Source organism: Montipora foliosa, chromosome 1 (genome assembly GCF_036669935.1).
Source record: "Montipora foliosa isolate CH-2021 chromosome 1, ASM3666993v2, whole genome shotgun sequence".
Taxonomy (NCBI): Eukaryota; Metazoa; Cnidaria; class Anthozoa; order Scleractinia; family Acroporidae; genus Montipora; species Montipora foliosa.
The window spans coordinates 45004986-45021071 of record NC_090869.1 but is presented as its reverse complement, the minus strand read 5'-3'; the positions used below and the strand labels follow the sequence as shown (position 1 = coordinate 45021071).

The 16086-nt window shown below is 38.2% G+C and overlaps 2 protein-coding genes across 3 annotated transcripts in view; one reads left to right on the top strand and one right to left on the bottom strand.

Moving 5' to 3' along the window:
* Positions 1-16086, bottom strand: part of LOC137999489 (N6-adenosine-methyltransferase subunit METTL3-like) — a 146895-nt gene that overhangs the window by 45919 nt on the left and 84890 nt on the right. For both annotated transcript variants that reach the window (XM_068845269.1, XM_068845261.1), the window contains exons 11-12: positions 15541-15577; positions 12234-12289 (exon numbers count right to left, since the gene is read on the bottom strand). In XM_068845269.1, coding sequence (XP_068701370.1) covers positions 12234-12289; positions 15541-15577 — 93 coding nt within the window. The remainder of the gene's footprint in view (positions 1-12233; positions 12290-15540; positions 15578-16086) is intronic.
* On the top strand, positions 1999-5101 carry LOC137992777 (uncharacterized). Its single transcript, XM_068838295.1, has 2 exons — positions 1999-2084; positions 2837-5101. Exon 2 carries the CDS (start codon positions 2927-2929, stop codon positions 5099-5101), a length of 2175 nt encoding a protein of 724 aa, XP_068694396.1. The 5' UTR covers positions 1999-2084; positions 2837-2926.

The following is a 16086-nucleotide window of genomic DNA, read 5'->3' as shown; positions in this document are numbered from 1 at the left end:
AATATTTCTACTAATCTTGTTAAAAAGCTTATTCCTACATTAAACAATGAAGAAAAGTATGTTCTTCATTACAGAAATCTACAATTATATCTCGATTTAGGTCTTAAAATAACAAAAGTTCATAAAGTATTAGAATTTGATTAATCACCTTGGCTAAAGCAGTATATTGACTTTAATACAGAAAAGAACAAATGCTAAAATGCTTTTGAAAAAGATTTCTTCAAACTCATGAACAACAGTGTATTTGGAAAAACAATGGAAAATTTATGTAAGCGTGTTGATGTCAGACTCATTATGGATGAGAAAAAACTGTTGAAATTAACATCAAAACCGACTTCTGTTAGTTGCAAAATCTTCAATGAAAATCTAGTAGCTATTCATAAGATTAAAGAAACACTAACCCTAAATAGACCAGCTTATGTTGCAAAGTGTATTTTAGATCTAAGCAAAATGCTAATGTATGATTTTCATTATAATTATATCAAACAAAAGTAGAATCATAAAGCAAAATTATTATTCACAGACACAGATTCACACACCTATGAAATTGAAACTAATGATGTGTATCAAGACTTTTTTAATGACAAAAATAAATTTGATTTCAGTGATTATACTGAAAATAGTCAATTCTATGATAAAACAAATAAGAAAGTTATTGGAAAATTCAAAGATGAAGCTGCTGGAATTCCAATCACTGAATTCATAGGCTTACGAAGTAAAATGTATTCTTATATCAAAAACAATGATCAAAATAATAAAACAGGAATTAAAAGGATTGTAGATCAAAAAAATATCAAGCATGAAGACTTCAAACAAACTTTATTCAATAAAAAACAAATGTATCGTACAATGAAAACAATTAGAAGCAATTATCATCAACTAGGAAACTATGAGCTGAATAAAGTGTCATTGTCATGCTTCGACGATAAAAGATATATTTATAATAATGGTATTACAAGTTATGCTTACGGTCATTATAACATCAACACACAAAAACAATTTGAATGATAAAGTTTACTGCTGAAGTTTACCGCAAAAGTTTACTCATAAAGTTTATCAAATGTCACCCTATGTTGATTATATGAATATTTAACACACTTCATTCATCTCCAGATTATCAGAAAATTTATCAGAAAATTTATCAGCTGGTAAATTTATGGGTACATTTCTGATTGGTTTAAATATCATGGGAAAAAACCCTTCATTTTGTTTTCATGTTCCATTTGATTGATTATGCGAATATTTAAACACACTCTGTTAGATTTCAAGATTTAACTTCAACGCAAAATTTTTATGCATATTAATTAGGTTAAAATTTCAACGCAAAATACCAGGGTCAAATTTCAATGCAAAATTTTTATGCATATTAATTAGTTTCTTGTTCACGCCGGGCTGGGGCGCGCCCAAAATTGGCAAGTTTTCTGTCAGCGGTGTTTCAGGTTTCAAATTTCAAAATGGCCGCCCTTTAGTCTGCATAGATTTGCATCGATTTGCATACTTAAAAGCTGAATATCTTATAACATGGACCGCTATGATCTGTGGGACGGAGGAAAGCACATGGTAATTTTGATGTTGACAGGTCGGCCATTTTCCGATTGTCATTCAGTCAAACCGTGGAGAATACTTTGGCATTTTTCGTTGACTGTGTGGTACCGAGCTGAGGTAAGTCCATTTCTTCGTATTTGATAAACTTGAGCCGTTCATTAATTTCCTTCATTTTTTCCGAGGAATTCAAAACGATAGATACCTCATAAAATTATTTGTGTATTGAATTCTAAAATTCTTTCTTGCTTTACAGGTGTCCTGCCTCAAAAAAATGGAACCGCATGCTAGGCTGTACGTGGGATTGAAATCGGCACGCTCGTTAGACCGCAGTAACTACTTTTGATCAGCGAATCAAACAACCATAAACAGCAATGGGGGAAAAGGGAAGGCAAAACAACAGAAGCACAAAAACTAGTGCGAAGTACCGCTTCCCGATTGGCAAATTAACGACTAGAAGAAAGGAACTACGAGAAGTTTACCTTGACAACTGCCAAAGCCTTCAAGAAGAAAAAAGAAAAGTCGATCGTGTGAGCAAGAGAGTAAGTTTTGCCTTGATAAGCTTAGTAAATATTAAAAATATCACTAACTTAATTTGTTAGACTGGTTGATTATTGTTTGCGTGCCACTGATTTTGATTGCCTTGAATTTAGTTGTTGGCCCTACACCAGGGCTAGTTATATTGATAATCATTTAGTTTGGCCTCTGTTGTCAGATGTAGGCAGCCTTATGAAAATGTGACTAGATCTGCAAAGTATTTGAATCTGACAAATAATCATTGTGGGACCATGTGTACTAAAGGCTTCCGCAGTCAAGTGTCCATCGATACCCTCAATCAATACTCTTGATCGGTACTTGACTGACACCACAATGACGCTTCAGTTGACACTCGACTGACATCTTGGTTGACAGTCAGTGGGGAGTCCACTACCAGCAATTTTTGATCAATGCACCGTAGACGGTTGACACTCGCCCGACTATCCACCACCTATTGATCAAATATTGACTGTGTGTTGATCAAGTGTCAAATAGAATGTCAACCAAGTATCCATTGGGATGTTGATCAAGGGTATTGATCGAGGGTATCGATCGACACTGGATCATGGGTGCCTTTTAATACACATGATCTGCAATGGGTTACAAAATTGGTGGAGGTAAGAGTTTCCTCAGTTGCTGACCAGAAAAATTATTTTACCATACTCTTGTAAGGATTACTTATTTTCAATTTTTTTTGCCAGATAATGTATTAAATATTCATCAAAAAACAAGTTAATTGCATGATTTTAATTTTCAGATCAAAAGGTGCCAATCCAAGGTATCAGAACTTGAATTAGTGAGGGTCCCCTCAAGACAAGCTCTTTCTGAGACGAAAAGGAAGAAACGAATGAAGCTAAGAAGAAAGGCACCTTCACTGATCCAGCCAGGAAACTCAGAGCAGCTTCAAGATAGGTTCGTGAAGCCACGGACTTCACGAAAACGTAAACATGAAACCATTGAGGCATGTTCTGAAATTCATGGTGCCATAGAAAGTGATAAAAGACCTTGCCTTGATGGTATGTGGGTCTCATTGGTTGCTAATGCAAGTTCAGAGCAGCTAAAGAACTACATTACATGCTCTAAGAAAACAAGGAAAGTACTTCCATCAGTTGTAAACAAAGCAGTAGCTGAATTTGAAGGAAGCACTGACAATTCAGTGAGAAGTGTAGAGGTTCTTTATTGTAAAGGTTTAATCAGCAAAGAAAAGTACAAATCTGTTAGGCAAAGCTTGTGCATGAAGTCTAATGGAAATAGTGCTCATAGAAGCAGCATTAAGGTTTCAGGAGTGAGAGTACCTAAAATTCTAACTTATGAAAAGGTTATTTCCTTTCTCAAATCTGTTGAAATTGGTACAGTGTTGGATATGAAATCTGAATTCTGTGGGAGCCTGGGGGAAGATGAACAAGTAGAAGGAGCTTTCAGGCAACTAGAAGAATTTCTACTTGAACTTGCAAATTTGTACATTCATGTTGATAAAGTCTTAAGCGAGGATGGATCACCTTTTCTTCATCATTTTAACGAGGCCCCATACAATTTCAAAGTAGCCATAGGTGCTGATGGGGCACTGTTTGGCAAGGACGATGAGGCTACTGCATGGCTTCTTTCTTTCATTAATGTAGGGGAACGAATTGCTAGCCAGAATGAGAATTTCCTTCTTGCTGGAGCTAATTGCTCTGAGTCTCATGTTGTAATGAAGCTTTATGCAAAAAAATTAGTTTCTGACATTGCTTATGTTGAGAGTAAGAAGTATACTGTGGCAGGGTATCCCGTGCAATTTAAGTTCAAATTAGTCCCTTCTGACATGAAGTGGCTCGCAACATTTGCTGGTGAGTTAAGTAATGCAGCACATTACTTTTCTACCTTTGCAAATGTTCATGAAGCTAACAAAGACACTGTCAGTGGGTCAATTGGTGAGAGTGAGGAGTGTACATGGCAACCATGGAAATACAATGACAGGCTCTCTGCAGCATCCAGGGTGAAAGCAAAACAAAATGAGCTTGATGCCACACATCTAGCCCCCTCAACCAAGCGTAGCAAACTTACCCAATTCATCAAAGGTCAGAAATCTAGGCAGGAATGTGAACCTATTATCGGACATTTGGTAGACTTTGCTGTAGCAGAACCATTGCATAATTCAAACAATGCTTGGCAGTATATCCATTGTTTACTTTTGGAGGAAGCAATTTCACGAAGTGACATTCCTGTGGCAGGTTGTGATGTATCAACCCTGCCTAATGAAAGTCCACTTAAAAAATTCATGCTTTCAGTTAAGAATGAAGTTGGTGCATCTAGACTATATAAGAAGCTAAACAAGTGGCTCAAGGAAGGCAGAAAAAAGAAATTTGAATATCGTTTCACTGGGAAAGAAACCAAATGCTTTTGCCACAAATTTATGTTCCTTATTGATTCCCTAAGCAGAGAAAATGACACTGGGCCTGAATTACTTCGACTTGTTTCCATTGCATTTGCTGCCCTTCAACTGCGTGACGCAGTGTCAAAATTCAGTAGAGTTGAAACTGATGAAGCAATTTGCCAAGAGCTAGAGGTTCACTGCCAGTTATTCTTTAATACCTGTTCCCTTTTACTGAAATCAGTTAATCCTACAGTTTGGACTGTGGGATATGCAATTCCATTTCACAACAAAGCATTATTTAAAGAATTTGGATTGGGATTAGGCATTAACAGAATGCAAGGCCGCGAGGCTAAACATGTAACCCTGTCATCATTTGCACGGCACGCTACCCTCACAACTCGCTGGAGGTTAGTTATGCGCCATGAGTACATTAGCTCTATCTGGCTTAGAAAAACAGACCCATTCCACTTTCGTTATGTCAAGTGCAAGGACAAGTACACACCTAAAGAGGCTCACCTCCCTGGGTTTTGTTACTGTGGTTTTGAAATGGGTGAAAACCAAGCAAAATGTGTTTATTGTTCATCAAGCCTTTATAAGGCTGTTTACAGATCTGCACACAATGCAGAACTTGATAAAGAAATCTGCAACATGCTCAGTGTATTTTTCTAGCGATTTCAGCCTCACGTTCTGCTTTCCAAGGAGATTTGCAGCATGCTTATTGCGAAACTTCTTGTAAAACCTCACTAGACTTTTTATTCTTACATTTGTATTTTTGGGAGCAACATTATGAGACAGAATTGTCAATTTCACTAATTGTTGAACACAACTTATAAATTATTAGTGTTGGAGCTTAATTAATAATAACATATTTCATTGCTTTCTTGGTTTGACAACCGATGTAAACATTATAACATGTCAATTATGAAACTTTTGATCAATATTCTTTCAGAATGTTCATGGATTGTTTCTTATCAATAAACTTTGTTGTAAAGAAAAAGTCTGTCTATGATTAATTTACTCAGGAAAGCAATGTAGCTCTCATCATTTATTGGCAGGGTGGGCTGGGAGCAACATTATGAGACAGAATTGTCAATTTCACTCATTGTTGAACACAACTTATAAATTATTAGTGTTTGAGCTTAACATATTTCATTGCTTTCTTGGTTTAACAACTGATGTAAACATTATAACATGTCAATTATGAAACTTTTGATCAATATTCTTTCAGAATGTTCATGGATTGTTTCTTATCAATAAACTTTGTTGTAAAGAAAAAGTCTGTTTATGATTAATTTACTTAGGAAAGCAATGTAGCTCTCATCACTTATTGGCAGGGAGGGCTGGGAGCAACATTATGAGACAGAATTGTCAATTTCACTCATTCAATGTTGAACACAACTTGTAAATTATTAGTGTTGGAGCTTAACATACAATTGTATTTCATTGCTTTCTTGGTTTCAGTAGAGTTGAAACTGATGAAGCAATTTGCCAAGAGCTAGAGGTTCACTGCCAGTTATAAGTTATAATTCTGTTTATGATTAATTTACTTAGAAAAGCAATGTAGTTCACATCATTTATTGGCAGGGAGGGCTGGTAAATGAAGAAAATCAGGACTGAGAACATTTTTGTGGGCAATAAACATTTCTTAACCCCATTCAATTTAGTAGATAGGCTGATAGTAAAAAAATATTGTGCAAAGTATACCTGACTGACTATTTACCCTCTTAGAAACATAATCACAAAAGTTAAGAATTAGCAGGATGAAAATAAAGGACTTTTTTTTTTGTCCTTACAGACCTTAAAAAGAGGCCCTAAATAACTCCAGGCAGTATATTAAAATCAAACATTATACTGATGCCACAGACTAAATCCCTATATAGCAATAATTCACAATATTCAACCACGGTAAAAGGAATGTTGAGGAACACCTACTCTGTTCCAGTGGCCATAACTGAGAGACAAAGTAAGCATTTCTAGGTTCTTAGAGTACTTTATCTTTACTGGCCTGGCTGCATCGATCAACACTCGACTATATCCACCGTATTGCTCCACTTTTATTAGCACTTCTGTCTTCTCCAGCTGACGTCGAAACTTGTTGCTCCAAGACATTATAAGACTGTTGAAATGATCTTCTTCTGTTATTATTAATTCCTCCACGTGATTAGTACTTCTGGTCACCTGTCCCCAGCCATAGGCAATAACAGTTGTCTTTAAGGTATCAAACAGCTCGAGTGGTAGGCTTCTTTTAAGTGTTATTCCCCAGGGGTTGCGAAGTGACGGAGAACGTTTCAGCATTCTACAGATGCTTTTATTCCACCTGTAAACCTCTCTTGCGAGCATTCTTGAGGGCTGTGCCAGATAAAACTTGTAACGTTGTTGTTCTGGAAACGTGTGGTGTTTAACTACGGCTCTTGAAAGCTTTAAAAGTTCATCGCCAATTTTTGTCGCTAAATTCTTATCTGGTGCATTAGCAATATAAGAAGTAACAGTATCGTGTATATTCACGATGAGTTCCGCCATATTGGATAAGTAAACAACACTTTTGCGAAAACCCGCTGAGCAAAAGTAGTTACTGCGGGCTAACGAGCGTGCCGATTTTAATCCCTCGCCAGCCCGGCGTGTGTTGTTTTCAAGTTGGTTCTTTTTGCGCTTTGTTAAAATCGTATTTGAACTTCGTTTTATTCAAATTTCATATTAATGCGCTAGCACCCCCAACTACTATACTACTTCAGATTTCTCTCTCCTTCCAACTTGTTCTATCCATTCGGAAAATTAACGCTGTCTCTTTGATTGAAAAGTGCATCATTGATGTTCACTCTTGGTTTACTGCAAATTGTTTAATGATCAATGATGCAAAAACTGACTTTCTAATCATTGGCACCAGTCAACAACCCTGAAAAAACATCGATTGAATCTATTATCATTGGTGACACCTATAGAAAGCGTCCGGAACCTTGGCTCCTGTTTCGATGCTCATGTGCAAATGAATGTTCACATAAGCAAGACTTCTAGCAAGGCTTTTTGCAGACTATACAACATAAGACAGCTCAGAAAATTCATTACCGTGAAATCGACAAAAACGTTGATCCATGCCTTTGTATCCTCGCAAGTCAATTACTGTAACACACTTCTATTTGGTCTACCTAAATATCAACTTGATTGTTTACAAAAAGTTCAGAATGCCGTGGGTAGAGTGATTTTTCAGATTATGAAATTTGGTCATATCTCACCGGCCCTTATCGACTTACATTAGTTTCCAGTATCATTCAGAGTTCAGTCTAAATTGCTCCTTTTTGTTTTGAAGTCACTACACAACCAAAGTCCATTTTACATTAACGATCTTTTATCCTTGAAACCAGCACCTAATTATGCTCTTCGCTCGTCTGCACAATCTCTTCTGTTTATTCCAAAATACTTGGGGATCGGGCCTTTCCTCGTGCCACACCTGTTTTATGGAACTCCCTACTATTAGCTATAAGAACAAGCAGCAGTCTCTGCATTTTCAAAAAGCAACTTAAAACACTTCTTTTTAACCTCACCTCACCTCGCCTCTTCACACTATGTCTCACTGTCCATATCCTCCACACAAGCTCTTGCTTGCTCCCACAACCTCCAACCTGCGTCCGATCTTTCTTTCTTTCTCAACCGTTCTGCGCCAAGTTGTTTTGGGGCGACCTACTTTGCTCTTACCAACAGGTGCCAAGGTCAGTGCTGTTGCACAGTGAAGTTGCTTCTGCATTCGCAGCACATTCAGGGGGTCAGGGTGGCTTAGTAGTTATCTATCGGGCCTCCCACCACTGCGAGCCAGGGTTCACCTCTGGCCTTGGCCAGCATGTGGGCTGAGTTTCAGTCGATCTCAACCTGACTCAAGGGTTTTTCTCCAGGTACTCCGGTTTTCCTCCCTCATAAAAATCGACTCACAGCTAATTAACATCTAGCTGTGGTGCTGTGCTCCGACATCAAACATGGACTGTATAGCGACAGCCAGAGGCGCCTTTGTATGCTTTCAGCCCGATGTCGTGAGCCGCGCCCTTCGCAATTCAGTCCTCGACTGTAAGTAAGGGTGATTAGCACTAGCAATATTTATTTATTTATTTACATGTCCAAGCCAATTCCATCTTCTCCTGTTTACAGCTGTGCTGATGCTTTCACAGCCACAAAGCTTATTTAACTCATCGACAGAAAAAATGTATGGCCAATATATCCTCAGGATCCTCTTGAGGCACTGAAATTGGAATGAATCTCGACTCTCATTGTCCGCAGCATTAATCTTCCAGGTCTCGGATCCATACAATGGTACTGGTTTGTCTAACGTCTCATACAATCTGATATTAACTTTCCTTCTGTACTGCTTCGACCTCCAGATCTTTCTCAGCTTGCCAAATCTGTTGCTCATATCCTTATCTGGACCCCCTTCGTTACTCACTATTGCACCCAGGTATACTAAGTCTTTCACCTCTTTGATCTCTTTGCCATCGAGAAACTTGATCTTCTCCTTTCCTCTGCAGTTGACTTTTAGGGCTTCTGTCTTCTTCCTGCTGATTTGCAGCCCAATTCTGCTAGCTGTATCTGCAAGCGTAGTTGTTTTCCGCTGCATCTGATTTATGGTTTTGGAGATGAGAGCAATATAGTCTGCAAAGTCAAGATCTTCTAATCAGCCTCCACTTTATTCCAGTGTTGGATTGATCAGTTGTTTGGCGCATGACCCAGTTGATTGCTAATAAAAAGAGGAAATCGGACATTTCACAACCTTGCTTGACTCCTGTTCGAACCTTGAACCAGTCTGATGTTTGCCCTATTATCAAGGACGGCACATTCTACACCCTGGTAAAGCAGTCTGATGATCTTAAACAATTTTGCTGGGATACCGTATGATTGCATAATGTCCCACAGACTATCTCTATGGAGTGAGTCAAATGCTTTCTCGAAGTCGATGAAATTGACTATCAAGGGCACTTGCCATTCGGATGATTGCTCCATAATATTACGCAATATGAAGATCTGTTCGGTGGTATTTCTCCCTTCAAAGAATCCTGCCTGTTCTGGTCTAAGCTTGGTACCGATACCTTTTTCATTCTTATGCGTCTCCAATTACTACAATCCTTCAAGTCACCTTTTTTGGGGATCTTCACGATTAACCCTCTTTAACCACTGGTTTGGAATCTCCTCCTCCTTCCAAATGTGCTTGATGATTTCATGTATCTTCTGGGATGACGTTTCTGGGTCTGCCTTTAAGAGCTTGGCCACTATGTTGTCGACGTCGCCAGCTTTACCGCCTTTAAGGGACATGATTCCTAGCCTTACTTCCTCCACACTGACTGGCTCAGTGCTGATGGTCTCGATTTCCAGAGGTGGTTGGTCAATGATTGCGATGGGATTTTCCGGTGGTTCTCTATTTAGGACTTCCTCAAATTGCTCTTTCCATCTTTCTAACTTCCTCTGTTATGATGTTGTTGTCCCCGTCCTTAATTGCTGTACTGCCATGGCATTTGTCATTGCAGATGTTCTTGGTGATTCCATACAAGGCCTTCATATGTCCATTGTCAAAGGCCTTTTGAGCCATGCTCATCTGGTTCTCCAACCATACCCTTTTATCTGCTCTAATACTTGAAAAAAAGGAAAGGAAAGAAACTTTAAGTGTCTAGTCGTTCTAGTGCTGGAGCACTAATTGGGGACACTGTAAACTGAAATTAACAATTAACACAAATCAAGTCAAATGTTGGTTTTTGAGGAGAGGGGAAACCGGAGTACCCGGAGAAAACCTCTTGGTGCAGAGTAGAGAACCAACAAACTCAACCCACATATGACGCCAGATCTGCAAATTGAACCCGGGCCACATTGGTGGGAGGCAAGTGCTTTCAACATTGCACCATCCCTGCACTCCTTGTCTTTTGTTTTATGCCTTGATCTTAGTCGTCCTGCACTTTCCATCTTACTCTTTAATCGCTTCCTTTCTTTGATAATTGACCAAGATTTGGCACCTATCCAGAGTTTGTTATTCCTCTTCTTCCGACCGAGTACCTTTTCAGCAGTGGCATTGTAAATCTTGCTGAACTGATGCCGCATGCTCATCAGTTGCCTCAAGAACTACAAAATGGTTGTGGAGCTACACAGTGAAGGCATTTCTGATGGCTCAGTCTTGTAGGTTTTTTAACTTCATATCTGGTTCGGGGATTGAGTGGTCTGTCCCTCTTCTTTAACTTGAGCTTAATGATGGTTCGTACATGATTGTGGTCTTTTAAAAAAGCTTTCAATTTGTTGGAAAGGTTGTGATGCTTATGTTAAATTAGTTTGGAAACTTAGAATCTCATTTTTTACACTTTACCATAGCATAATATATTCTTGTTATTATTAGCTTTTAAGGGATTTTTAACTTAAAGTTCAGCACTTTTGAATATTCTTCTACAATTAAGTGCTATACAAATTCATTATTATTATTATTATTATCACATTAACAACTTTTTTTGTGTTCATGTTTTAATAAAGACTTCTTTCCGAGGCAGGTAATGATGTATTATTGTGTGAAATAAAGAAAACTTCGCTAGCAGATGCCTTGGCACCGTGGTGCGTGACAAAATTATTCTTCAATTTACATAGACATGTCTAATAAACGCAAGTCCAATTGGTGTCAAAGACATGCAATAAAGGTGATTAAATTCGCTGAATTCACTATAGTTGGAAGAATTGCAATGCCTCATCATGTGTTTCCCTGATTTTAAAGGAAAATAGAGGTCATCGACATATACTCTGTTGCATTAAGTCTGGTGCAGTCCGACAATTTAATTTTGCAATTGTCGAAGATCACTTTGCAAGTTTTTTTAAAATATTTGTTCATCCTTTGAAATGTGAAGGAATAACAACTAAATAGCAGCCCAAAAGAATATTTGTCTCAATTCGACAGTGTTGCTTGATCTGTCAAAATTCTGGCGTGCACAGTTGCACAGCGTGTGCTTGAGATGTGTGAGCTTCCCTTGCATCTTCAAAAAAATTGCAGGGATCAGACAGAGTTTGCTATTAGAGGCAAAAAAAACCCCATCCTATTTCAGTAGCGTGCGTGCAAACAAGAAACGCAAGTCTTATCAAAAACTACATGCAATTAAATAAATTTCTCACACTTCAGGATCAAACCCTTTTCTGAAGAACCTTTCCCTTGAATGACCAAGCACAAAATAGACAACAAGCTTTCCTTCAAATAATTCTTCACTGCCACATTTCAATTTTTTTTTGGAAGATTGTGCAGAGTGAGTACAAAATAAATGTAAACAGCCAGACAACAGAGATGCGACTTCAGTAAAACACAAATGCATTCAAGGCGTTTGACTTGTTTCAATGAGTTTGTTAAACCCATACAGAATTTGCCATTTGGTTTCAGTGATGTACATAACATCTCAGTGAGGAAAATATTAGAAATACAGCTCACTTTGATACGGAGATGCAATTGTTGGCGAAGTCCATTACTCGTCGCTTTCAAGATTCCAGATGTTTATTTTTCACCGCCTGTCTTGTTTATCCACTTACGTTCCATTCTTACGCTCCATAAGGGTATCTTTCGTTTAAGCCGCCAAATTAAAAAAATTTGGATTCAATAATTTATATACATCAATGTAAATGTTTTACTGCCTTAAACATACATATTTAAAATCCGAAAATGTCTAATAATCTATAACATTAGAACAAGGCATTCAAAGGCACTTTAAAACACCCCCTATAAATCAGATTAAGGCACTTACAATGGAAGTGTTCAGCGTCTAGTACATGTACTTTTATAAAATACAAGTTATTGGTAATATGATTTCTTTACCTTGCATGTGTCCATGTGAAAACAGGTGTTCAGGAAGGAACAGTCACCAAGGCATTCTAACAGTTAATACGGCAAAATGACAATAATCAGCACGTATGCATTGTAGTAAAAAAGTAATAAGTGAAGACCAATTTACAGCTGTGGTTGATTTACCTGGCCTTGTTAATGAAAGCGAGAGAACTGCCAGTGATATCCTTTGGATTAAATTTGCTTAGACCTGTGTTAATTTATTGAATTCAGTTTACGGGGTCCCCATTTAGTGCTCCAGCGCTAGTAGACTAGACACTTAAAGTTCCTTTTATAAAAACCTCTTTGCTTTTCATACTGGTACTGGTATGAGAAAGCTTAATGGCTCACTAAGCTCACTAGTAGCTGCCTGACATCCCTGGCTGGGCTTTGATTGCGTGGCTAGCGGATTGAAAAGAATGACAAAACCCTTCAATAGACCATTTTACAGTTGTAGCTAAGTTACCTGGCCTACGAATGGAAGCGAGGCTGCCGGTGACCCTGTTTTCATACAAACCTTTGTGCTTTTGTAATGTTAATACGGACTAATTAGAATTACAACAACACAATTAACATGATAAAAGCAGTGGGGGCTGTATCAATGCAAGGTCATCGGCAGCCTCGCAGCCATTCATAGGCTAGGTCGCTGAGCAAAGAACTGTAAAATGGCCTATTCTACGGTGGAATTTTAGCCGTGGGAACATTTTAACCAGGAAGATTTGACTCAATTTGGTGAGAATTCAGTGTTCAGTCTTGGTATGTTACTATTACCGTTGACAACCAAGGAACTGGTAATGGCTTAATTCATGTCGAGTCTGGAAATAAACCACACAGGAAGGAAGCGACCCACATTAACGTTAGGCTTTTTAATTGAAAACTTTTTCGTAAAATTATCTTCTCAGGTCTTTTATCGGGGTCCCACACAAATCCTTATACAGCCGAACCTCGATTATCCGGATTTCTTGGTTATCTGGACTTTTTCTCCGGTCCCAATTTTGTCATGAATATTTACTAATCAAGATCTAGATCCAAAGCCATATTCTTTTTAAAACTACAGCGTTGAAAAGAGAAGTAAAGGCGAGTTTGTTTCGCTTTCAAAAAGCAAAATAAAGCAGCTCTCACACACATTGTAACTAATTAATGCAGAACTTTCGAATGTGTTCTGATTGGCCTAGAGTTGCTTTGTTGCTAAGTGAAATTTCACGCTCAATTGGCTCCTTCGGCAAACAAGCTACATACGTCATGAATGTTTATTCCCGATCATCATGTCCTTGAAGCGTAAGAGATCCGTTCTTTCAATAAAAGATAAACAGGCTATAATTGTGCGATTGGAGAAAGAAGAAAAGGAACCAATTTGTCAGCTGAATATGGCGTTAGTAAACGGCAGATATCTGATATCCGCAAGAGCGATGAAAAGATCATGACATTTGCCTACACATGTACAGGTATTCACAATGGACAGTGAAGATGTAGACCATATTGTTTTGCAAACAATTTGCAAATGTTTTGTCTCACAATTAAATGTCACTTTCTTATTGTAATCAGTTTTTGTTCCTCATTAATATTCATATTCTTGATTATCTGGACCCTCGATTATCCGGACTATTCGTCTAGTCCCAACGAGTCCGGATAATCAAGGTTCGACTGTATTTTTGTTTTCCCTCACACCGAGCTTGGGGTGCCTGTGCCAAGGCTTACAAAAACACCACTTAAACGATAAAGGCGGTGCTTGGTTTGTATCAATACAAGTTTTGTAAACGGGTCTTCAATAATTGGTCTATAAATATCTAACATGCACAGTCCAATCGTCTAATGATGGATGTCACTTTCAAAGTCATAATTAAGGACGGTGCCTACTATTGCTATTGTGCATATGTTCTGCACACCTCGAGATACTCAGGTTTCCTATGGGTGGTGCTTATGGTACTTATACAGGGATATTTTTGCGTGGCGTGAAACAATGCAGAATATTGGGGGTAACCATGCATTTTTGCAGAGATAATTAAGCTTCAATTTGGAAAAGAACGCCATACATTGCTTTGTATTTTAAAGCTTTTTTTACAAATATTGTTGATTAATTATCTTTGAAGAATGTGTGGTTTCCCACAATACTCTTTTCGGATGTCAATAACATTTGCTAACATCTGCTTTCCTGCATATTCATAAACAGGGAAAAAAACCCCTTTGAATAGAGGTTTTGCACCGCAGCTATGTTGTGTGGCAGGAACAATGAAAATGTTTTGCATTAGAAAGAACATTTGTTCCCATAGGAAAAAGAATGTATTGTTCCTGCCATGCAACATCGCTGCCGTGCAAAACCTCTATTAGTAGGCACCGTCCTTAAAGAAACAACGTTTTGCCACTTGTGCTATTGTCTTCATCAGGGATGATCTAAGACTGAAACAATAGTCCTCTCATACTGACTTGTTAGCATCGTTTCCTTTTAATGAGAGGCAAATGTGCTTGAAAAAAAGGTCGCTCTCTTCATGGGTTAAACGAGCGTGGATGGAATTAATGTGCAAAGCTTCCAAACATAGGTGTTGATGGTATCACTGGATGGTGATGATAACTTTTGACTCATCTCATGCAAGGTTTGGCAACAATGTTCCGTCTATGCGAACTTTTCTTTTTTGCAAAGAATAACACTTTTTGGTTCTCTTTTAAAAGAGTACCAAAGTGACCTTCGGTTCGTCCGATGTACATGTAGACATTTTTACAATAATTGCACAGCACAGAACAAAGAAAGTAGGTCTTTTCTCCGTTGCACAGGATCCTTCAGTTATCAAAAGGTTTTATGGACTCAAAAGCCCCTTGGATGTACAAGATGACAACCGTTTGTTCTAAGGCAGCATCATGCAACTCTAATGGCAAAATCAACCAGAAAATTGGTGACTTTAAACTGTTATTGTTACAAACATCTCTAAAGACAAATGTTTAAATTTATCAATATTGGAATTTAAAAATTGTCTTGTCCGTCAATAATTATCTCACCTCACACCCATATGTCGCATTTTTTTTGTCTTGAAGTCGTGTTGATAATAAGTTGTGGTTGAAATGCTTAATTAAGTACCTTAGGGCAAGATGACTTTTGGGTGATGTGACAGGTTACCTTACCAACTCATCAACTGCATCGAGAGTTTGCCCTTCTGAAAAACTCATTACAAATGCAGTGTCGAAACATAGGGTCTTTAACCGCAACTTTGTAACTATCATTGATCAAACAAGCTCCGGCGCCATTAAACAGGCTTCTCATTAGAAAGTAGCCAAGTGGCATGTAAGAGAAAAAACAAAAGGATCTCACCATCTGTATGCTTCTGTATAATCTTTCTAAAATGGACCTAAGACAAAAAACAGCATACATGTCCAAATATGGTTCCGTAAGATTCAAACAAACCACTGCTCAAGGAAAATCAGTCAGTGCATTGGAAAAAGCTTACCTCAAGCAGTTAAATTTCTGTGTTATATAACTAAACTTTCACTCAACAAAACGGGCAATGTGATTGGTTGATTAATGGTCACATGCCCCTGATCAAATTTAAATGTATCCCAACTGCGACACAATCCCGCAGTTGTTGCCCACGCCAGATATTTTGCTGCGATTGTTGAAGGGAAACTACAATAAGCGACAAAAGTAGTTGAGACACTGAACTGGGAAGACTACAATTAGGAAAAAAATCACCTTAACATTACATTTTCCACTTGTACTCCCCCCTTTAATGTTGGTCGTGGAAAAAGGAAGAGTTCGCGATAAGAAAACAACATTGCTTGGGTGGGAGGGGGGGGGGGGTGGGGGGTTACATGGAAAGACTTCGGGGGAGCGATTTGTCTGAGATTCCTTACAGTGTCT